General features: G+C 36.8%; 1 protein-coding gene across 3 annotated transcripts in view; it reads left to right on the plus strand.

Annotated features, from left to right (window-relative positions):
- The window catches only part of PTH2R (parathyroid hormone 2 receptor), a 136,526-nt gene that overhangs the window by 88,998 nt on the left and 21,603 nt on the right, over window positions 1-25,925 (plus strand). For all 3 annotated transcript variants that reach the window (XM_086719486.1, XM_086719485.1, XM_086719484.1), the window contains 4 exons: window positions 5,375-5,472; window positions 9,082-9,271; window positions 10,457-10,610; window positions 18,962-19,022. In XM_086719486.1, the coding sequence (XP_086575612.1) occupies window positions 5,375-5,472; window positions 9,082-9,271; window positions 10,457-10,610; window positions 18,962-19,022 (503 nt within the window). The remainder of the gene's footprint in view (window positions 1-5,374; window positions 5,473-9,081; window positions 9,272-10,456; window positions 10,611-18,961; window positions 19,023-25,925) is intronic.

The following is a 25,925-nucleotide window of genomic DNA, read 5'->3' on the forward strand; positions in this document are numbered from 1 at the left end:
GAAGAACAACCACACCATCGAAGGGGACAGAAAGAAAAGAGCCAGGCTTTTAAACCAACTTTTAACAGACAAGGGTTGGCACGAGGGCTTAGATTTCCAAGAAGTGAGCCACATTCACAGTGAGCTTTCACCCAGCAACCAGTTGTTTCCCATGGGGCCTCACTGAGTGTGTGGAGGCTGTGTGCCAAAGGCTGGGGGTAGCACAAGTGGGCTAAAGGAAATCCCCCAAGAGTGTATAGGGCTCTCAGAATGAGAGGCAGCAGTTAGCCAAAGGCATAGGACAGAACAGAGGCCCCGTGGGGCCTTCACTAGATGCATAATTGTACAGCCCATATGCCAGGGAAGGGCAGGAGAGCAAAGCAAGATCGCTAGCAACTCAAAATGCCGACGGATGGTTCAAATAGCTGCACAAGTTCTGTGGCTTGGAAAATGTCAAGTGTGCTAAAATCCATATAATGGCCACTAGAGGCTGCTGGTGCTAAGATCTCCAGGTCTGCTGAAGGAATCTTGATTCTGCTCTCGAAACCTAAAACCAGGATAAAAGGAATCACAAAAAACATAAAACAAAAAACTACAGCAGAGCTCAACTCAGCTTAGCAACAGAGTAACTCAGCCTCCCTAAAGAGCCCTGACAGAGGAAAAGGCCTGCCCTTTTCAGGCTGTTACCATCTTATACTTTAGTACCTGTTATTCAGTTACTTACGGGGCCTGGAATGTAACACAAATTATAAGGCAGGAACCCAAAATCTCTAGTAAAAATAACAGCAGAAAAAAACCCCAGATGATCCAGATGTTGGAATTTGCAGATGAGTACTTAATAATAACTATTAGAAATATGTTAGATGATTTAGTGAAAAAGGTACATAACAGATGGAAAAATCAGATAAATAAAAACTTTAAAAAATAACAAATTCTAGGGGTGCCTGGGTGGCGCAGTCGGTTAAGCGTCCGACTTCAGCCAGGTCACGATCCCGCGGTCCGGGAGTTCGAGCCCCGCGTCAGGCTCTGGGCTGATGGCTCAGAGCCTGGAGCCTGTTTCCGATTCTGTGTCTCCCTCTCTCTCTGCCCCTCCCCCGTTCATGCTCTGTCTCTCTCTGTCCCAAAAATAAATAAAAAACGTTGAAAAAAAATAAAAAAAAATAACAAATTCTAAAATTGAAATATTCAGTTCAAAAATGAATTCATTTGATATTCAACAACACACTGGATACAGCATGGTAAAGGATCAATGCACTTAGGGGCGCCTGGGTGGCTCAATAGGTTAAGCGTCAGGCTCTTGATTTTGGCTCAGATCATGATCTCAGGGGATCATTACTTTGAGCTTCAAGTCGAGCTCTGTGCTGACAGTATGGAGCCTGCTTGGGATTCTCTCTCTCTCCCTCTTTCTACTCCTCCCCCACTTGCTCTCTCTCTCTCTCTCTCTCTCAAAATAAATAAGTAAACTTAAAAAAAAAAAGAAAATCTTAAAAGCAGAAAAAGAAAAATGGCACATTATATCCAAGGGAATAGCAATAAAAAAGATGCCTGCCTTTTAGTCAGAAACAATGGAGGCCAGAATACAATGGGATAACATCTTTAAAGTGATCACATGCATTAAGATAAAAGTAAGAAAATGATGCATTGCAGACAAAAAATATGAGAGAATCTTTCTCATACCTTCAGTATAGGAAATAGTCAAGAAAGTTCTCTAGGGTAAAGAGAACTTTACCAGACGGGAGCATAGATAGGTAGGAAGGAATGAGAGGTACCAGAATGGGTATAAATGTGGATAAAAATGACAGACTAGGGGCACCTGGGTAGCTCAGTCGGTTAGGCGTCTGACTTTGGCTCAGGTCATGATCTCCCAGCTCATGAGTTTGAGCCTCATGTCGGGCTCTGTGCTGACAGCTCAGAGCCTGGAGCCTGCTTCAGATTCTGTGTCTCCCTCTCTCTGCCCCTCCCCAACTTGCTCTCTCTCTCTCTCTCTCTCTCCCTCAAAAATAAATAAACATTAAAAATTTTTTTTTAAATGACAGACTAAATCAATAAACAAAACTATTCTTATTTATTGCTGTTTTATATCTAATCTTTATATCTGTGTCTATAATTTAATTCATTTAAAAGTCTATTGACTGCTTAAGGCAAACATAATAGTCTCTTATTAGGGTTTATAAATTATGTAGACAAAATCTAAAAGGGACATAGTCTGGGAAGCAAAATTGAGTATACAATTGGAAACTTTAGTTTGTGAGATAGTTCAATATTATGTAATGTAGGCTCTGATGAGTTCCAGATGCATAATTGCTAAAAAATAACACAAGTGCAGTTTTAAGAAATAATTGGACCTCCACTCCACAAATGGAAGGTAAAGAAGTAGGTATAGAGGAACGAAGAAAAGGTAAGACATCCAGAATGCAAATACCAATGTGTTATATTTAAACCCAACCTTAGCAATGATTGTATTCAATGTAAATGAAGTAAACAGTCACTTAAAAGGCAGAATGGGTAATAAAAGTATGGCTTAATTATATACAGTCTTAAAGAAATGTACTCTAAATAGAAAGATACAGATGAATGTGAAGATAATAGATTTGTTGATATCAAAAGGGGGGATAAGTTATATGCAGAGCATACCTTAAGCATAAGAGAGTTGGTGTGACTAACTAGACTTTTTTTTTTAACCAAACAAAATTTTATTTGTTTTTAAAGGTTCTTTTCTCCTCACTCTGCATTTGACCTTGTAGCCTCCCAAATGGTTGACACATATCTATGGGTAAAGACCCAGCACAAATTCATGCTGAATGTGTTTATAGTCAGGGTTTTTTTCAGACACATTTTTTTAATTTATTTTATTTTATTTTTTAAATTTATATCCAAATTAGTTAGCATATAGTGCAACAAGGATTTCAGGAGTAGGTCCCTTAATGCCCCTTACCCATTTAGCCCATCCTCCCTCCCCAAATCCCTCCAGTAACCCTCTGTTTATTCTCCATATTTAAGAGTGTGACTAAGTAGACTTTAAGACAGTATTATCTATGTGGAAGGACATATAAGAATGATAAAAGAATCCATTTGCCAGGAGGAAATAACAATCCTAAATATGCATGCATCTAGGGGCTTCATAAAACAAAAATTGTCAAAGCTAAAGGGAGACATCATCAAATCCCATCATATTGGAATTTATAAAAATGCCATTCTGTCAGTAATTGGTAAAACAACTAGGTAAAAACTTCCATAGAATATCTTTCAAATAATTTGATTAAAATGACATTTATAGAATACAATAGCCAAACACTACAAAATTCACATTCACATTCACATTGATTAAATTCACATTTAATCAAATAATTTGATTAAAATGACATTTATAGAATACAATAGCCAAACACTACAAAATTCACATTCTTTTAAATTACACACCAAAGGTTCAAGTGTCAATAAATCTCAAGATTAAAATCATACAGAGTCTATTTTCTCAACACAAAAGAACTAATTGAATTCAACTAAAATAAAATATGTAGACAGTTGACAATATGTGTTGGAAATATGTGACCCATGGCAAAAGTTTAAACTGAATAATTATCAAAGCTGAATATATCAAAAATTGGGGGAAACAGTAAAAACAGAGCTTTTTTATAGCATTCAATGCTTAATTAGAAAAGAAGAAAGGTAACCATTCAATAATCAAAAGTTCCACATTAAACTGTACACAGTAATACCTACAACAAAAGGAGACATCAAAATGGAATTCTACAAAATTTTCAAGTAACCCCACAGCGTGGCAGGAAAAATAAAACAGAGAAATGAAAAATAGAACAACAGAAAACAAAAAAAATAAAATAATGGACTTAGCCTTAACATATCAATATTATATTTGAAAAATGGTTTAAATATACCAATTAACAGAGATTGAAGAAATCTATTAAAAAACACGATCCAAATGTATGCTGTTTACAAAGTTTGGAACATTTCAAATATAATGCTATACATAGGTTACATACGTACCATACAATACTATTTGGCATAAGAAAGAACAAACTTGATACATGCAACAGCTTGAATGGATCTTGAGGTCATTACTCTGAGTGAAAAAACCAATCTCAAAAGGTCTCACACTGTATGATTCTATTTCTATAACATTCATGGAATTACAAAATTTTTTAAACTTAAAAATTTTTAAATATTTATTTTTGAGAGAGACAGACAGAGCACGAGTTGGGGAGGGGCAGAGAGAGAGGGAGACACAGAATCTGAAGCAGGCTCTAGGCTCTAAGCTGTCAGCACAGAGCCTGAACGGGGGCTTGAACTCACAGACCGTGAGATCATGACCCGAGCCGAAGTCGGAGGCTTAACCGACTGAGCCACCCAGACGCCCCTGAAATGACAAAATTATAAAGGTAGAAAACAGATTAATGGTTGCTAGGTGTCAGGGATGCTGGGGAAGAGGGGGGTAAATGTGACTCTAAGGGACCCCACTCTGTGGTGGTAGAATAGTTCTGTATCTTGATTGAATTGCTGGTTACAAAAATTTACATATGTGGTAAAATGATGTAGAATTATAAACACACACATTGCACCATGTCAAATTTCTGCCTTTGACATTTTAGTATAATTACGTTAAGATGTAACCACTGGGGGATACTGAGTGAAGGATACATTGGACGTTTTTTACTATCTTTTCCAGTTTTTGTGAATTTATAATCACTTAAAAAAATTAAAAAGGAATGGATCATTGATTCATGTAACAATATTGGTGAATATAAAAAACAGTATGTTGACAAAAACAGTATATACTATTTAATTCTTAGTCTAAGAACGGTCAAAAAATACATGAAGCACATGAACAGATGATGCCAATTTGTGATGACAGAAATTGGAACAGTAGTTACAAGGGGATGAATGGTGGGTGGGTTTCTGGACTCTCAAGGGGCACAGCACAGCTGGTTTGTCAAACCCATCAAACAGTTCATTTGAGATCTGTATTTTATGTAAATGACAGCTCAATAAAAACTTAAAGAAAGCTAGAAATAGTATTCCAAAAATGACATCGTTTTTACCAGTTTCCTCTTAGAATAGCCATGTAATATGTGTTTTGTTTACTTCAAATATCACATTAGATATACAGCTCCACTAATTAAAGTGGACAGCACAAAAATTCATGAATATTGCAACATTTAATTTTCCCTCAATTAAGCAAGAAATGTCAAAGATTATTATATCTTTAACTCTGACTTGAATTTAGGAAGTAAAAGAAAGATCAGATGGATAATCAATGTTCTGTAAATGGGATAACACATTGCCTGTCTGTAAACAGGGGAAGACATGATTCTTAAGTTTATGCACATCTACTTATTTGTTGAAACCTGTTTTTCTAATTAAATCTCTTCCCCTTCAGCAAGAATTCTTCGAACGCCTCTATGTCATGTACACAATTGGATATTCTGTCTCCTTCGGTTCCTTGGCTGTGGCTATTCTCATCATTGGTTACTTCAGGTGAGTGATCCCTTACCCCTTTTTCTGTGAAGGGACAGGTTCTGTTTCCTATGTATAGAAGATGTAAAGGTGTCAAAATTTCTGCCCCCAAATATTTTTCTCAGTGCAAGTTTTTGAATTCAGCCTAGTGTTATGATATCATTTGGCTTTGAAGATTTATTTTTATGAGGAAATTCAGGGTTTTTGTTTTTGTTATTGTTTAAAAACTAAAAAAATCTTTAAAAGCATCAAAGCAGTATGAAACCAGTAAGCCAACAGATCTGCAGGACAGTGTATTGTTTGCAAAGTGATGCATGCAAAGTGGAGCAGAATGAGTTACAAAAATTTTCATTCCTGGTGCAAAGACTTCATTTTTCCCAAATGATTTTCGTGCCATTGGACAGAAATTCATTTAAAATGATTTCCCAAATTATCTGATGAGATAATCATATTTATTGCTTCTGTTGTGGTTTATTTTTTATCCACTGGGACTTTTGCCCGATTCAATTCAACTTAATCTAAATCAATACAAAATTTTGAGCACCAGTATGGAGATTAAACAGTGCACAGCATGTATGGGAAAGGTATACTCATGATGTTTGCAGCTAGTTTGTGACTCAAGTAGCTGAGAAAACAACTAGTATACAGTGTGAGAAGTGCTATGATTCAGGTGGTGGATGGTAATTTGGGAGGGCAGAGTAAGAAGAGGAGGAAAGACCTCCCAAATGAAGTGAAATCTCAAAAGACACAGGAGTATAAATAAGATTTAACCAAAAAGGACCATTGGGGAACAGAGTTTATATCAAGAAAAGATTATATCAGGAAAAGCATGGAATATTTGAGAATTCAGAGTTGTGGTGTAGGTAAGTGATGGGCAGTGAGTGAGACAGGAGAGGTAAGCATGGTTGAGGATGTTTTGAGACCTGAAGGTTATATGAAGAAATTTGAACTTTATCCAAAGACCAATGAGGAGCCATTGAAGAATTTTAAGCCGAAGAGTGACATGAAAGGTCACTTGTAAGGTGGAGGGTGAGTTGGTGGGGAGCAAGATAGGAAGCTCATTTGGAAAAGGCTGTCAGAATAACTCCGGACAAGAAGATTGTGGCCTGGCCAACAGCAGTGGCTTTGAGGATTGGCTAGAAATGGAAGGTTTTGAGGTACATTCATTAAGACAATACGATTTTAAGAATTTAGTGCTAAGTTGTGTGTGGGAAAAGAGATGAAGGTAGATGACATATTTAAACAACAAAATGTTTTATGCTTTGTTTCTGACCATCTTACAATCCCCTCTTCCTTGAAAGTTCTCATATGTATTTCCTGTTTTGTCTTTCTCTTTTGATTTATCATTATCTAATGTACTATCTGATGTTTTACTTATCTTTTTATTTATCTCTTCCTCTAGAATGTAAAGCTACATACGAGCATTAATTTTTTTCTGTTTGCTCATTGTAGCATTCTTAGTAGCTGCAATGTACTTGATATGTAGTGGTGCTTAGTAAATATTTGTTGAATTAATAAATAAATGACTAGTTTAATATTCCAACTACTTCTTCTAAAATGATTACTCCTATTATGGTAGTATAGTTTACATTTTCAAAACTTTTTCTTTATTGATTCGCTAGTCCATCTACTCAACAAGCATTTTTCTCTACCATATGATAGACTGTTTTTAGTACTGATGGAGGACAAGTTAAGATATGTTGCAGACTGGAAAAGGAGTATATACACCATTGAGAGAGACTGACTCATTAAATGATTATCAAATCAAATAATGTTAATACTATAATACAGGTTTTTATAAAGGGTATTGGGAACACCAAGGAGCTAGTCCAAAACTGACTAGATGACAGAGAGAGACTTCCCAGAACAATTGACATGTGAACTGATATCGCAATGATGAGAAGGAATTCAGTACATTCCAGAAGATGGGAACGGAATGTGCAAAACTCAGAGACAGGAAGGAGCAGAGTAGATGCTGGGAACATAGAAGAGTCCAATGTGAAGGCAGCATTTGATTCATAGGGAGAAGTGGCCAGGTAGTAATGGCCAGGAAGAAACTAGATTTAGTGGCACTGGGTTTTGCAGGCCCTTGTCAAAGGCTTTGAGTTTTGTCTTGTAAGGGTAGAGAATAGGGAGCTAATGAAAATTTTAAAGTAGAAAGGGAACACAATAAGATCTGTAAAATTATGAAGCGGTTCTCAAAACAGCCTTGTGAAATTGGCTTGGCAGTATTATCCCATTTTAGAGACCAAGTAACTGAAGCTCAGTGTCCAAGGTCACAAGGTCACAGGTGGTCCAGTTGGAAACAGAACCTTCATCTTCCAACTCCTATCCAGAGTCCATTCCATTATACTAAGTGTAGCTCTGGTTGTTTAGAATAATAGGTGAATATTTATGAGGAAAAAAGCTACATAGAATTTCGGGAGGATACAAATCACTAAGTAGTAATTCTTCAATTTACATGGTAATTTATTACTCTATTTAACAAATTCTTTCTAGATAGTACTTTTTATACAGCTACTGTATTGTATAGAATGGTATACAAAAATTTGAGAAACTCTGTCTCACAAAACAAAGTACTTTTTTATAGGATAGTAAATCATGTTGAGTCTTCTAAAAGTCAATACCTATTTATACACTCTGATGGCACTATTCTCAGTCAGTGGTTTCCACAGACACCTGAAAACCTATCTGGTCAAATCCCACTTGCTTGTGAACAAACTCTCCCAAAAGAATCAGTGAGGAGGACTATCTGGGCAGAAAGGACATGCATACATGTCCCTAACATCCTAACAAAACACTTCCAAAATGTCCAAATTTAGCTCATTCTTATTTGGCCTACCCCCTCCTATGTTATGAAATATAAAAATATGTTATTGGATTAAAAATGTCTTGCTACCTTACCTTTGTGTACTTTGTCTTTTCTGTAAGAGAAGTAGGATTGTGTCCATTGTACAGGGAGATTGTACTGTCTCACAGTCAAGCAATGGTAGAGCTGAAGCAGATTATACATCCTTTCCTAAGTGTCGTTTTTTTTTCTCCATCAAACTTAAAAAAAAAAGGTCTCTTTTGGAGTTAGCTTTTTGCAAAGGAAATTAGTAGTACGGTACCTACTTCTAAGTAAGTTATGACTTGTGTCTAAGATTCTTTTATGAACTCAAAGCTTTTTCTATTAAAGTAAGCTTGTTTACTCTTTAACATTACTTGGAAATAAAGTTGTGTAATGCTAGCAAAATATTTTACTTTTTCTTACAGAGAATGTATTGAAAATGTGAAAGTTCCACTGTTAATATTTATCCCTTTTCAAAATGGTTCTTCATTAACCATTTATTACTTTAATATATAGTTTAGTATAATGCTACAGTATAATATAGTATAATAATTAACTGCTAGATCAGAAGAAACATGGTAGCAGATCAGGATAAATTTGAAATCATTATCTCAAAAAGTTACATTTTAGTTTTTGATCCCAGTTGTTTCTATTGGAAATATATAGTAATGGGTTTCTGTCTTTGTTCACACGTACTATATTTTATCCTTTTGTGGAGGAGTGTGGGCTCATTTATGTATTTTCTTTCCCCATTTCTAATTTCATCCAAATCGAAGTACTGAATTTTTTTTTTTCCATAGACGATTACATTGCACTAGGAACTATATCCACATGCACCTGTTTGTGTCTTTCATGCTGAGAGCCGTAAGCATCTTCGTCAAGGACAAAGTGGTCCATACTCACATAGGAGTAAAGGAGCTGCAGTCTCTGGTAATGCAGGGTGACCTGCAGAGTTCCATGGAAGTGCCTTCTGTGGACAAGTCACAGTATGTAAGTGTTTTCACCATCTTCTCTCATTACTGATTCATGTAACGTTATAGATATGTTACATTTTATAGTCCACTAAATATTAACTTGTTTGGGCTTATCTCATCTCTGAGTTAACAAAAATAGATGACCAATTTGTATAATGTTTACTACCTCAGTTCTGTCCTCAAGCTTCACACCTAGTTACTCATCATTGTAGACTATTAAAAGTGTTTGGGCTCTTTCCTCCAGAACATTCTGGCATGGAAACATCAAAAATCACATGACTGGAGTGCATTTGGTGTATGGCTTCTAGCCGCTGTCGTGGCTTTCAAAAGTAAAAAGCCCACTTGCAAAACCAGAAGTGTGGGATTTAAAAGCCCACAACATTTAGTTTCTTTATTGTAGACTCAAAGACTTGTTCAAATATAAGACGACAGAGTACTTGATTCTGTTCTCAAATGTCCCGGGGTTATTTAGTGACCAGAATCACACAATATATTACACAATAATTCAGTTAATTAGATCACTGATGCAATATATCTGGAAATCAAGGATACTAGTTTATATGCCTTGATGGTATGAATTGATACCTTTTCTGTGTCTTTGGCCTTTGCCCTGTAACTTTGTAGGCCCTCCTGATTCTGATTCTGGGCTGGCTTTGTGACTTGTTTTATCCAATAGGATGAAGTAGACGTGGTAGTGTGACAGTCGAGGGTAGAGCTCTGTGAGTGAGCCCAGCCAAGATTAGCTGAACCTGGCCCAGATCAGCAGAATCACGTAGTCAGTCCACAGAATCATAAGATGTATTAAATGTTTATTGTTTTAGCCATTGACTTCTGGGGCATAAAAAAGACAAGAATAAAATAAACTTATGGTAGAATAATGGCTAATATTTCTTCTTTATGCTCTTCTGTACTTTCCTAATTTTTTCTGATGATTAAGTCTTATTTTGATAAACAGGAGAAATTAAGGAAAAGTGATTTTTTGGTAACTTCTAATCTTATTTTAAAAAAATAGAATCAAGCCCATAGTCTTAGAGATGCGGTCTTAAAATAACTTTGTTCTCTCTTCCAGCAGTCTTGGCTTTCCTAGACACAGGAAATAGATTATAAAAAAGAAATGGAGAACTGCTTTTTGGTGGTCTGATATTGCATCTAGCACAGTTTAGGGTTCTAATATGATGCAATTCTGGTTTATTTGTAACAGATTGGGTGCAAGATTGCTGTTGTGATGTTTATTTACTTCTTGGCTACAAATTACTATTGGATCTTGGTGGAAGGTCTCTACCTGCATAGTCTAATCTTTGTGGCATTCTTTTCGGACACCAAATACCTGTGGGGCTTCACCTTGATAGGCTGGGGTAAGGTATTTATGTCTCCTTTCCATTTAAACTGGATTGTGGATTTGAGGACTTTCTGTTAAGCCTATCCTTAGCATACTTTCAGCCATTTTCCTGAAATCTCTCCCCATTTTATCTTTATACCTCCTTTTTTCTCTTCCATTGTTCATTGGGGAAAGTTATTAAGATCAACTCTGTAAGCCCCTCAGTGGTAAGAAACTTTTCGTGTTTAACTTATGGTTGGTGTTCTTAGGCCAGATTCTTGAGAGAATTCTTTGGCAGGAATATAAAAGACCACATTGTTAGCCATAGACATTTAGAACTGCTATGCTCATGTCTTATGTCAATGTCCTGATTTAGCAATAATTTCATTCTAAATATTTTGATTTTTAAATTTCGAAACTGTACTGATACATCATTGGTAAGTTGGTGAGAATTCCAGGAAGGAATTTATGAGATTGCATCTCCATTGCATTTAATGATACAAATTACAAGCTAATTATGTGGACTTATCACATCTTTTGGAAAAAAATATTCAAATTACTTTATGCATATGTAATTAAAAAAAAAGGATAATCAGCTCACATTCCAAAAATGCCTTATCAGTACTAGACTGGACTAGGCACTAACTCAACATGACATGGGGAAAAGGATGTTGCTTTTTTGTCCAAATTTAAGAGAACTTAAAACTCTTATGTGGCTGCAATTAAGAAACCTCATGATCAACAATTGCAGATCTCAATTGTTATTTTATTTTATTTTTTTAAAGCTTATTTATTTTGAGAGAGAGAACACACACACACACACACACACAAACGCAGGCGCGCGAGAGTGGGGGAGGGGCATAGATAGAGGGAGAGAGAATCCCAAGCAGGCTCCTCACTGTTAGTGCAGAGCCCTATGTGGGGCTTGAACTCACAAACCGTGAGATCATGACCAGAGCTGAAATCAAGAGTTGGACGCTTAATCGACTGAACCACCCAGGCGTCCTTCAATTGCTGTTTTAATATTCAGATTATGAGGTGCTTGGCATTGGAAAAAAATTAACTAGGTGGTTCAAGATTACATTTGAAGGGCTTTTTTTTTTCCTTGTCCAAAATAAGAATATTTCTTTGCTTGTTTTGCCTTAATATTGTTTTAACATTTGAAAATGTGAAGTAAGGAATATTGAATTTCCTGCTAGTTAAGGAATAAGATTTAAGAAAGCAAAGGGTCTATTTACTATAAAATTTCATTTATTATGAAATGATTGTTGTGAATAAAGTTTTATTTCTGAAGGCAGCTTGTCTGTTTTAAAGCTCTCCCTTTGACTACCAGTTACTAAAAATAAAAAAAAGATGCCATTTTATTTTTTTAGAGTACTTTGGAAATTTCCTCAATAGTGTTTGGCAGTTTGCCTTCAAATCAAAATTACATCTGTGTACGTACATAATTACTAGAAGTTGTAAAGGTGTTGATAGAAAACATTTGTCTGAGTTACATTTTATATTTTGGATTTCAACACCACTGGTCACACATAATAAATTCTTTTTTCTCTGTTTACTTATTGGTTTGATGGTTAACTCCCCTATTAACTCTTATTTGGTGAGGGGCACCTAGGTGGCTCAGTTGGTTAAGCCTCCAACTATGGCTCAGATCAACATCTTGCAGTTTGTAAATTTGAGCCCCGTGTCGGGCTCTGTGCTGACAGCTCAGAGCCTGGAGCCTGCTTGGGATTCTGTGTCTCCCTCTGTGCCCCTCTCCCTCTCACTCATGCTCTGTCTTTGTCTCTGTCTCTGTCTCTCTCCAAAATAAATAAACATTAAAAAATTTTTAAAAAACAGAATTTTAAAAAACAGTCCAGTGAGCTTCCATGCAAGTATGAATTTCATACCTTCCTTTACAACTCTTACTCAATTGTCCACAAGAACTTTGACATTGGAATTATACCTACAGTAGAGAAGCATCATTACTTGAAATCTTCTTTTTATCAAATGGTTTAAGAACAAACATGAAATCAAGTAGGCTTCACATGGAAACTTTCTTTGAAAAGCATTTTACATGGATATGTCATGTGCACTTAACCACAGTCTGAAACACTAATAACCAATCGTTATAGAATTACAGTTCTCCACTTAGTCTACCTTCTGACTCTCTTTGCAACTCCATTAAAAAAAATGCTCTAACCCTCAAAATGCTCTCCTCATTGTCACTCGTCTTGCTTGTTCAATAATATATAATAAAAAAAATGCTCTAGTCTAGGGCATATATAATTATAGGTGTATATTTTTAAAAATCTCTCTCCAATACTTAAATGCAGTTACCATTTAATGAAGTAAATGACTAAGACCATTTAAGTGATAGACTATTTTTCCCTTAGCGCTGACAGTCTGATTGGAAAATATCATTTTTATTTCTGACTCATTTTTCTAAATTCCTATAAGAAAAACAATGATCAACAACATTATAGCTGCTTTGCAGGATCCTTGGCTGGAAATAGTTTAGGGTGAATCCAATTTTGTGCTTTCTTCCACTGATGTGACTTATGAGCTTCATTAGAGAAGAGAACTTGCTTGGATTCCTATGTTACTCATTGGACCCAGTCATTATAACTTTAAGCTCTCTTTGGCTAAATAAATACTCAGAACATTATTGCTCACATTATGGTGATGTGTGCAGCTCTATCATTTACATTGATTTTGCTGATTCTTAAGAATAAATTGGAAAGGAAGGAAATTACAGTCTAAAGAAGAAGAGATGCCATATCTGACCTTTAGTAAATTGAAGGCAAATGTTTAAAATAACTGTTTTTACACATCTTCATCACAAAACAAGATGTATACCAAGGAGTAAAGGCAAATTCTGATGATGACTACATTTCTTTTCTTTCAACCAACCACATTTGTAATTTTTCCTATTCCTGCTTCAGTTTTCTCATAAACTGGGCGCTTTATTCTTGGTTCCATTTTGTTCTTTCATGAATGCATTATTTTTCTATATATTTAATTCTATATTGAAAAGGTATCAGTCTTATTCATTCATCCTTATTGAATGTAGTCATTTACCTCTATAGTAGCAACCATTCTTTTTTTTAAATTTTTTTTTAATGTTTATTTATTTTTGAGAGAAAGAGACAGAGCATGAGGGGGAGAGGGACCGAGAGAGAGGGAGACACAGAATTGGAAGCAGGCTCCAGGTTCTGAGCTGTCAGCACAGAGCCCGATGTGGGGCTCGAACTCACGAACCGTGAGATCATGACCTGAGCTGAAGTCAGACACTCAACTGACTGAGCCACCCAGGTGGCCCTAGTAGCAACCATTCTTAATTTTCAACTGTTAGATAAGGTGCCAGGATGTACATATTATCATATAAGATCACCTATCCTGGTTCTACCAATTAGTCATGTCTCTTTTGCCAAGCTTTCATGTAGAATATTTTCATATTCTGTATTCTCTGAAAATAATCAGGAGAATAGTCTGTATAAGCTGATGTCAATTCAGCAAATATTTTTTTGATTATCCAGTTGGGAGTAAATATAATTGAAATACAGAGATATGTCGTAAAGACTACACAAGAAACATGCAGTCTGACCAGTAGGTCATTTTGTTTTGTGTTTGCCTGTTCTGATCAGATGTATTATATTCAAAATATTTGATCTATAAGACCTGTTCTCCACAAAAATTATTTTTGTAGTCAAATGATACCTTTACACAATTAAAAATCTAGAAATGCCATTTCTCCCATCCTTCATGATTTTTAATTCCCTTATTATTTCTACTGAAGATTGTCTTAAAATTACATTTAACAGAGTCAATAAAAGATCTATATTTTAGCCTTACCTTATGTAAGGTACAGAACAAGGTTTTCAGATGTAATTTGAAGTTTTACTCCTAACCATTTAAAATTACAGGCGCCTGGGTGGCTCAGTTGGTTAAGCTTCCGCCTTCAGCTCAGTGCACAATCTCATGGTTTGTGAGTTCAAGCCCCACGTCGGGCTCTGTACTGGCAGCTTAGAGTCTGGAGCCTGCTTCGGATTCTATGTCTCCCTCTCTCTGTCTCTGCTCCTCCCTGGCTCTCTCTCTCTCTCTCTCTCTCTCTCTCTCTCTCTCTCAGAAATGGGTAAACATTAAAAAAAATTAAAATTATGTGGATGATTACCTCTTTAAAAGAAAACAAATTATGGTCAAGTTTAGATTTCCGTACATAGCGATTATGTAGGTTTATCTCAGTGGGTTCACCTGGTTTTAAGATTTCACCTCATCTCCACCAGTTTGACCTACAGTTTCTGCCCACTGGCAATATTTAATTCAGTAAGCATATTTTCTTTTTTATTGTAACTCTTTTATTTCAGACTGTCCTTTCCTGCAGTACATTACTGCATTTTTTTGGGTTATAATAAAATATATTTTTATATATATTTAGTAATAATATATATATATATTTTAATTTTGTTTAAATGTTTTTATTTTAAAAAAAATGTTTTTATTTATTTTTGAGAGAGAGAGAGAGATAGAGCATGAGCAGGGGAAGGGCAGAGAGAGAGGGAGGCACAGAATCTGAAGCAGGCTCCAGGCTCTGAGCTGTCACCACAGAGCCTGACATGGGGCTCGAACTCACGATCTGTGAGATCATGACCTGAGGTGAAGTCGGACGCTTCACCGACTGAGCCACCCATGCGCCCCAATAATAAAATATACTTAAAACAAATTCTTCTGTTTCCTGTAGCAATTCCATCTCAGGAGGAGGTAGCTCTTCTAAAGTTTCAGAAGTAGACACTCTTCCTTGTAACAATGGAAGACTTTCAAAGGTTTTGCAATTTTCCTGACAAAAAGATGTGCTCATTCAGTATTGGCTTCAAATCTCCTCAGAGTTGAGAATGATTCTGCCAAAATCATAATGGAGCCACTTCTAAGTTCCTTAAAGAGATAGATAGGCAATGGAAATGGAATTCCAGCATTCTGTGGTGGGTAGAGCGGGAACTGGGGGTATAGCCTGGAACTTCATGTCTGAGCAGTCAATATGTTGACTAGATTCCCTGGGGAATCAAGATTTCTGGTTATTAAGATATTGTGTGTCTATAGCTATTCCAGGAATCCCATGTCACGATGGGTCTCTAATTTTTAGAACTAACTTTACACTTCATGATCAACCTATTTTACTATTGTAAAATAGTACTGGCACCACAGGAGGAGAATAAGGATGAGGCAGGGCTTTATGAAGCCTATGAAGTATCCAAAACGAGATGAAACTCCATAGACCAAGACGAGAAGATCCTATTTACTGCCTTTGGCTTCAAAGCCTCCCTGTTTTATGTGTGGACTGCTGCCCAAGTTTTTATTTGAAGAAAGGTTTTAATTGCCTAAGCATTTTTGACTACTGTTAATTAGTCCCAAACTTCATTTTAGTTTTTTAATTTTTTAATTTTCTTATTATTAAATTTTTTAAAATTTTTATTTGTTTTTGAGGGACAGAGACAGAATGTGAGTGGGGGAGAGACAGAGAGAGAGAGGGAGACACAGAATCCAAAGCAGGCTCCAGGCTCTGAGCTCTCAGCACAGAGCCTGATGCAGGGCTCGAACTCATGATCTGTGAGATCATGACCTGAGTGTAGTCTGTTGCCCAACTGACTGAGCCACCCAGGTGCCCCCAAAACTTCATTTTAAAGGGGAATAGTAATGGAGCCACATGAGAACCCATGTCTATTTTTTTTTTAATTTTTTAATGTTTATTTATTTATTTTGAGACAGAGAGCATGAGCAGGGGAGGGGCAGAGAGAAAGGGAGGGAGAGAGAATCATAAGCAGGCTCTGCACTGTCAGCATAGAGCCCAATGCAGGGCTTGAACTCAAGAACTGTGAGCTGAACTCAGGAACCTTGAGCTTGAACTCAAGAACCTGAGCTGAAATCAAGAGTCAGATACTCAACCTAGTGAACCACCCAGGCGCCCTCCACCCCTGTGTTTACTTATTTTTAGACCAGAGATTGCTTCCCTCTCAGAGTCACTTATTTATACTGACATTTTATGAAGATTACTCAGCTCTCAAGGTAAATGTATATATTGAGTAACATTTGAATTTACAGTAAATTTACTTAAATTGGCATTCAGACTCAAAATAACATCTGAATTTCAAGCATTTTCCTCTATACTTATGTGTTCCCAATTATGTAATGATGTGATACCAAGATTGGTAATCAAAAATCCTTAAATCCCCAAAATGGTTTCAATTCTTTTTTCCTCCATGGTTGCCTCTGTGCTAGCATTGTGAGTGAGAGTCTTCCAAGAGGATGAGAAAAGTAATTTCATGAAGACATAGTGTCTGATAGAAGATATTTGTTATAATGATCATCTAAAGCAGATTTCCAGCTCAATCGTCCTTGATCGATGTGTATAGAACATTATTCAGGAAATTGCTTGTTTGGGAGATTGTAAAGGAAACAAAAGATAAAGACCTGTAAATGAGAAAATGTGAAAATTCTGATCAAAGGCAGACACTTTTTTAAAATAGCCAAGGCAGCAGAACAGTAAAGAGAGCTATGTCAGGGCTCTTTGAACCACCCTGGCAGAAGGGGCCAGGCCGTCTTCGTTACACAGCATCATTCTTGTTTCCTCCTCAGGGTGCTGACTGATAACTGAAGTTATGTTATTGATTTTGCATCTCCCTACAGAATATGCCTCAGAAAAATGGGAATATTGTTGATCTGTTTATTGTTTTATTTTCTGAAAGTAGAATAATCCTTGACACATACATGGGCACTTAATAAATGCTTACTGGGTGGATGGTTGGAAGGATGGTTGGATGGATGGATGGATGGATGGATGGATAGGTAGATGAGTAGATAGATGGATGGAGAGATAGATAAAATATGTGAACTGAACCTAAGAAATAATCAGAATTGGGTAGATCTATTTTTTTTGTTTATTTATTTTTGAGAAAGAGATAAAGAGACAGAGCATGAGCAGGGGAGGGACAGAGAGAGAGAGACGGAGACATAGAATCCCAAGCAAGCTCCAGGCTCTGAACTGTCAGCACAGAGCCTGACGCAGAGCTCGAACTTGCCAACCATGAGATCATGAGCTGAGCTGAAGTTGGAAGCTTAACTGACTGAGCCACCCAGGTGCCCCCTGGGTAGATCTATTTTGATAAAAAACAATTTTCTGGAACATAGAATTTGAAATTTAGATGTTGTATGCAAGCAATAAATAAAATTGGAATACGGAGTTATAAAATTAAATAACCACACAGTCAGGCTGCCGTGCTGAGGTTAAATTCAATGAGATGATCACCAGGGAGGCCAAAACTTTCTCTATTACAGGGCACCATCTTATTTTCACTTTTAATGGCATTTTTCTTCATCTGAACCTATTATTTTTCACTTTTTTGCTAAAAAGGAAAACTCAAAAAATTACAAATGTGTTTTTAAAAGTAAAGAATTTAATATTGTGTTTAATAAAAATGTCCTAAGTTAGATTAAAACTTTTTCTCTCCCCTTGTAAAGTGCTTCCTAACTTCTGCAATGTTTTCATTATGCTCTGTCTTTCCTTTCTTCAAACCACTTTCATAAATTCCACAGAATGAGAAGCTGTCCATCCAAGCCTTTGGTCCTGTTTTGTCATGTTCCATAAAAGTTATGGTTTGCGATTTTTTTTGTGATGTCAGAGTCTAATCAACTATAACATGGACTGAACAGTCAGCCTTTACTGTGGGCACACTTTATACACTTGTGGAAAGTCAGTGTAATAGATTTGACATTGCAAGCTCACTTGGTGTTTATCATTTATGAAGGACACATATTTCAGCGCTCAAAGCCTCAAAGTAACATAGGGTTCACCCTTCGCTATGGTCTTAATGCATACATATGCTTGTCTTGAGCCAACATGAACCCCCCTCAAAAGAAGAGGCTACACAGATTAAAACTTCCTAGTATAGCTTCTCTAATGGCTTGCACATTTAGAATGGCAAAGCTCTAATTTTGAACAATAATAGCCTCCCTGTAGCATCTCATGAAGTCTGTGGCTTCATTCCTCCGTGAAGGCTTGTAGCTATCAGTTTGGCAAGAATCAAAGTCCAAAGCTCCAACTGCTACCTGCTTCTGACTCCAGGAACTTCTGTCCCCTCCCCATATGGCTTGATCCTACATCCCTCAAGGGGACATTGGGCCAACCTTCAAATCTTCACACTCTCAGGGGCAAATGACAGCAATGTACCTGGCTCATTTCTCAGGGGGGTCAAGAGGAAAACTAAGAAGAATTTTGTGTTGATATACCCATATTTTTTCATGTCTATTTTCCTCTCTAAACTTTTAGTAGTATATTTTTATGTGTGCTGAGTATGAGATTAAAAATTCCTTTAATCTTAAAGCAAGTATGGTCCCTGAATCCCTTTTTGATTACAGGGTTCCCGGCAGCATTTGTTGCAGCCTGGGCTGTGGCGCGAGCAACTCTGGCTGACGCAAGGTGAGTGAAAAAGAAGAGGTAAAGAGAGAGCCTAAAATTTCCTAAGACTCAGTCTTCCTGCCTGGAATTTACACTGGCTGCTGTTGTGGACCACATTTCCTTTTATGGACATCATGTAGGAAATTACCTTGGTGGAATTATAGCCTTTGATACATTACCAGCAAGCTATCCATCCCAGAGGTCTTGGGACAGAAAGACTCACAGACCAGATTAGGATGCTTGACCTCTCTGGTTTGTAATATCATTTTAAAACATATTGTAAGAATTCAAGGGGAAGGAGATAGGTAAGTTAACATGCTTAAGATAATGGTGCAAGCATGTGGAAGGATCGCACCACATGAGTCATGGGACAGGCAATATTCAGATCTCCTCTCTCAATCTGTCCATGTCAGCCGTCCCCACTTGATGGTGTGGTTTTGAAGACCAGAGATGTGGTTGCAGCAAGGAGACCCACAGACAGAAGGTGCCCTGGGCCAATGACACACAATTGCTTTCTCGTATTGATGAGAAGAAAGTATACTTGTTCATAGTTATAGCTGGCCAGTTAGCCTGCTAAACAGCTTTGGGTTTTATTTGTGTTCCTTGGGCAAAAAATACATGGGCACGGGTTTCACCAATCAGTGGTGGAATTAAGATGTCAAGGATATTGAGCACTTCCTGTCTATCAGGGGTATTTTGTGTCTCATATATATGGTGTATCATGAATATATAGTGCCCAGTTATACTTATGTTTAACATGCATGGGCTCCACTTATTACATACTTATCTCTATTTGATGCAAACTATGGGTTTCATCCAACCCGTTTGGGGTTTTTTGGTCTTTTATAGCATAATTAAATGTTTTCAAAAAATAAATGCACATTGGAAGTGATTCACTAGGATTACCAAGTAGCCTGGGGCTAATTTGAAGTACAATTTTATTATTATTATTATTTATTATTATTAATATTTAATGTTTATTTGAGAGAGAGAGAGCAAGTGTGTGCGAGTGCATGAGGGAGGGGCAGAGAGAGAGGAAGACAGAGGATCTGAAGCAGGCTATGTGCTGACAGCAGTGAGCCTAATGTGGAACTTGAACTCATGAACTATGAGATCGTGACTTGAGCTGAATGAAGTCCAATGCTTAATCAACTGAGCCATGCAGGTGCCCCTGAAGTAGCATTTTAAAGTACAGTGCAGTGATGGTGAATGATGGTAAAAGACCTTATTTTTAGACTTACACAGACCTGAGTTCAAATCTTGGTTTAGCTGCTGTTAGCTTCAAGACCATGGGAAACACACATGACCTCTTTGTACATCCGTTTCTTAATATAAAACAGAGATAATAATGTATACATGACATTAATACAGACAAAACGCTTAGCACAGCCTGGTAGCTGACAGGCACTAAATGCGGACATAATGAGGAAGGGTTCAGGTGCAGGTAACTCACAGGCCTGTTCTACCACTTGTTGGTCTGTGACAACAGATGTACTACCTGGCCTCTTTCATCAATGAAGTGCAGGTAAAATGAATATTACTCTTCACGGCATTGTTGTAAGATTGAATGGGAATGTATGTAAAATACCTAGGGTTTTGGAATAGAGTTTGGAATAGTAAGTACTAAATACTTATTAGCAAGTATTATTCCCTTATTTCATTAATTTATACCTATATGTAATGTCTGACCAAAAATAATGTTTTTGTTATGTTATTCCATTAGAAAGCAGGACTTATGTTTTCATTAATCCTAACTGATGGTATTTATCCTATCAAGCCAGCGGAGCCTTGATTCTGCTAAAGTTAGAGCTTAAAAATGAAGCTGGAGGGGCGCCTGGGTGGCGCAGTCGGTTAAGCGTCCGACTTCAGCCAGGTCACGATCTCGCGGTCCGTGAGTTCGAGCCCCGCGTCGGGCTCTGGGCTCTGAGCCTGTTTCCGATTCTGTGTCTCCCTCTCTCTCTGCCCCTCCCCCGTTCATGCTCTGTCTCTCTCTGTCCCAAAAATAAATAAACGTTGGAAAAAAAAATTAAAAAAAAAAAATAAAATATGAAGCTGGAGAAGAGATGGGGGCCACATCTTCCAGATCTTTATAGGTTACATTAGGATGGTTGTTTTCTTTTTTTTTCCTTTCAGTGACAATGACAACAGATTTGCATTTTATAAAGATCATTACCAGCATGAAGGGAAAAATGGGAGAAAAGTAATAATAAAGATGACAGCTAGCATTTTTTAAAAAAATTATTTACTTATTTTGAGGGGAGTGGGGAGAGGGGCAGAGAGAGAGAGGGAGAGAGAGAATCCTAAGCAGTTTCCATGTTAGGGTGAGCCCAATGCAGGGCTCGATCTCACAAATCGTGACATCATGACACGAGCTGAAATCAGCAGTCAGATGCTTAACTGACTGAGCCACCTAGGCACTCCAGTAGCTAGCATTTTTGAATGATACCCACATTCCAGGCACTTTCTAAGGGTTCTGTAACTATTAGTTTAATTGAACTTCATAACAACTCTATGAGACTGAGGCCAGAATAGTTGTACCCAACATTGCACAGCCACAAGTGGTAGAGAAGGAATTTGTCTAGACAGTCGGGCTCCAGAGGCTCTCAATAAATACCATGAGCAGAGTAGATGTTTCTTTTAAGACTAGTGGTATTTTTATTTTCTGTGGGGGAGGAGTGTTGTAGAGGGATTCCTTTTACATTATCACTGACAGCTGCTCACCCTTCAGTTGCTTCAACACCTCTGGTAATGAGGGATGCAGAGGGGACAATGCCCATTGTACCCTGGGCAGTTTTTCATGCCTTCATTATATCTGCGTTTTGTCCTTCTACCACTTGTAGTTCTATTCTCTAAATCAGAAATAATTCATCGCCTATGATGGACTTTTTAATAGTTCACATTTTTTTGCAAGGTATGAGCTCATGCTGGGGCATCGGTGTTGTATGTAAACATACAGAGCTATTTACTAGCACGTGTTTCTCTCATTCACATGATACGATTAAATCTACATTTCATGGTGTTCAGAAAGGAAAACCATAACTACAAGTAGTCTGCAACTTCAGTATGTTTTGAACTCACTATCCCACCATGTAAAATCTTCCTTATCAAATTCCTGTAGCATTTTGTATGTATATTCTGTTATTTTCCCTTTCTTACATACTATCTTATTTCTCTTGATGTGCATGTATAACTGTCAGATTTGAAAAAAAAAAAAAACCTATGAATTACAAACGGGTAGGAGTGAATGTCTCTGTTTTATAATAGAGAACTCTTCAATGCTTGCTGATCAGTTGTTATGGATCTATTTGGCCACTTTCCTCCATTTGCTAAGTGTCCCTTGAGCAAGATAAAGTCTGACTCGATGCAAACTGTGAGTTACCAGGAGATGCATTTTCTCGTCCGTTTGTTAATTGTGGCTATTTCCCTTAGCCTCAGACTTCCCATTTGTAAAATGAAAATATTCTTGGTGATGAGTAAGGTTGTGAGTCTGCAGGGGGTAGATTTGAAAATCAGATGAGAGCCCGTTTATGAAAGGGCTTTGCAAACTCCAACTTCTATGCAAACATTAAATTTGCTAATAATTGAGGGTTAATGTTATCAGCATTATCATTATTGCTATATGTATACGATGATACTGGAAATGTCAAAGAAAACTTACAGTGTCTGCTATTTGATTTCTTGCGGGGTGGGTTGAGTCAGCAAAGAGGTACTAAATAATGCTAAATAATTTTACCCTGAGATGTGTAACCATATAAATTAGATTCGGAATTTTAGAGAAAATAGATCCTAAGGTATTTTTTCGTTCAATCCTCTCATTTGAGAGATGAATAAAATGCCTCCCAGAGACATCAGGTTACATCTCCAAAACCTACGGTCAGCCTGTAGCAATTTTGACTCATTCATCGGTTCAACAGATATTCCAAGCCTTGAGCATAGAAAGCAAGCAAAAATATTCACAATGCATTTTATATTGAATTAGATAATTAGTTTTCTTAGCGATCTTTTATACTTTCTTGAAAATCATAAACTGAATCATACACCATTAACAGTCATATGTATTTTTTTTTTAAGAAAAAAAGAATTATACGTCTATTGTTTTTGAGGCAAAACATCCTTTAGGTACACAATATTTCAAAAAGTACAACTGATACTGAATATTGCTCTGAAACAGTTGAATTAATGCCAAAAAATTAAATATAAGTTAGATCATGTGACTCCTCTGTGCAAAACATTTATTCCTGCCTTACTCAGAATAAAATTTTGAATTTTATAGTGTCCTGATCTGAACGTGATAATTGGGTTAAGGGGTCAGTTTATATTTATTTTGCATATAAAATAAAACTGTATTATCACATACATAGCATGATTTCAAAGTTGCCTAACTTGATTTTTCATGAAATTCAGCTTGTCTCTGGATAGAAAGTTTTTGTGGGTTTTCTTGAGGGTAATCTGACCTACAGAGAGTGCTCTGCCACAAAGTTCAGCTTTGGAGCCAGCTTGGGGCATCCTCAAAGGATGAATGGGATCTCTGCTCCTGTCTCTAATATTTGAGATTCTTCTTTTTTCTAATCTGGCCTTCCAAAGCTAGAACTCTGATTTTCTCTGTAGCCTTGCCTATTAGAGGTAAGCCGACCAGACTCAGTTTTGGAAGATCCTCTAAATGCTACTGAATACACAAAAGAAGTCTTACAGTTCTAAAATTCTATCAAGTTATTTGGCTAAGCTAGGGTAAGAAAATTGAGTAGTTTTGATTGGACAAATGAGCTTAAAAAGTGAGTATATTTGTTTCTCTTTATTTTTACTTAATGAAAGCAACCCCCCCCTCCCCATTAGCTACCTTATTACCTTCTCCCTGCTCATTCAAAGGAGATGAGATGCCAACAGGCAAGGTGGGACCCAGTGGTGCAAAGAACCAAGAACGATAGCTTCTACCATTTCGAGGAAATCTGCATGGTTCCCAGGGCTTCTGCACTTCCCCTGCTCTTGTCACATTGTGAGTTGTGGGTACAATGTGCTGTTCGGTCAGCCGACTCCCTGGATCTGTTCTGGCAGAACAGTGCCTCTCCTATTCCCGGTTCTGGCTCCAGGAAGTCCTAGTTCCTAGTTTCTAGTCAGACCCTTGTGCCTCATGCTCACTACTCAGAACTGCATTTTTAGTTACATTCATTTCCGCATTTTTGAGAGTGTTAAAATTTAATTTGTGAAGTCTGAACAGAGGGTAGTTTCTGAGCCATGTTAACAAACACAGCATGAGCTGGGACATTGAGGAATGAATGAATGAAAAGCAAGGATTAATAGTGTTTTCTTAAAAAAAAAATCTGACATCTCAGTTGCCTTTCATATCAAAGGGTGAATTTGAAACTTTGACATTGAAAATTATCAAAGTCAAGTTTTTCCTGTTTCCAGAGGTAGCTGGTTTTGACCTAGTTCCAAATAGAAGTATTTTATAGAGCTGCAATTGTACAACTGAACTGAAGTGTGTTAGGAGACACCGTGATGAAATGTCATTGAGGCAAAGAAAGAAGATTGTGGAGATATTACCAAAAGTCAAAGCAAAAAGAAAATTTACAGAATTCAAGAACTTTGCAGCTAGTGAATCAGTGTTCAATTTATATTCATACAATATATGCCACTTTCCATTTAGTAGGAAGCGTTTTTCGGGTAGCGTGATAGACATTCTGCACAACTCAGTCACGCTTATCTTTCCTGTATGGTTGAATAACGTGAAAAATACATGCATGCAAATAATGCTAGGAAAGGCTTAATAATGTGCGAGTGCAAAATCTCCCTGTCTTTGATTTCCATGTTATTCAAACTTCAAGTCCATTGATTCTGCAGATTGCAGTGTATCAGGGTCAGGATTATACTTTGGTCTTGGGGTCTAGTTGATTCTACTGTGGTATATCTTTCTAATGGAATGCTGTGCTACTGAGCTGTCTTGGTACCGATAGGAAAAGAAATAAAAAATGTACTGTTAAAAGGAAAGAGCCAGTTGCAGAACAGAGTATACATTGCACTTTTCATAGGGTAGGGGAAAATAAGATATAATGTTTGGATTTGAATATGCATAAGAAAACACTAGAAACATATACAATAAAGTAATAAAAGATGTGATGTATACGGAGAGAGATGGGCAGAGGAAAATAGGAAGATGGGAAGAACTGAGATGTCTCAATGGCTGTCTTTTCATATAGTTTGATTTTTCAAATGGGAATGTATCACCTGTATGAAAATGTTAAAATTTAAAACTATATGGTCATTACATATATACTGAAAATGTTTTACCTTCAAGAGGTAGTTGAAATTGCTTTGTATTATCCATAACTTATTCATTAATTTAAAAGTGACTTTTTGATAAGTTTATCATCTAGAATTAAAAAATTATCCTTATATCCTTAATATTTTTTATATAATTTCATTTATTGTCCCTACAACTGATGCTAGGTTTTGTCTAAGGAGAGAAAACCCAAGAAAGAAGCTTTTAGTTATGTATCTTTAATGTATAAAAACTGTTTAAAGTGCTACATTAAAGTTTCAAGCAGAATTAGTTTTTCTCAACGCTGTTCCATTTATTCCAATTTCACCCAATCCCAAACCAGCCTGGGTGAGACTGAGTGAACTTACTTTCGATTCAATTCAATCCAAAAATATTTGTCAACTACCTACATGCTCCATATTATTCTAGGCACTTATACTACATCAGAAAATAAGAAAAACGTTCCCTGTTCATGTAGAAACTAAATTCTAGTTGGGATGGCAGTTGAGCAGAAGATAAACATAACAAATAGGTAAATCATATAGTGTTTTTATCAAGTACTGCTAAAAACAGGCTTTTTACAGTCAAAGGTAAAATCATGGATTTTATGCTAATGTAAAATGAGCGTTGTCAAAGATCTTTAATTCACTAATTAATGAGGGAACGAG

Source organism: Puma concolor, chromosome C1 (genome assembly GCF_028749965.1).
Source record: "Puma concolor isolate L17-30 chromosome C1, mPumCon1.1.hap2, whole genome shotgun sequence".
Lineage (NCBI taxonomy): Eukaryota > Metazoa > Chordata > Mammalia > Carnivora > Felidae > Puma > Puma concolor.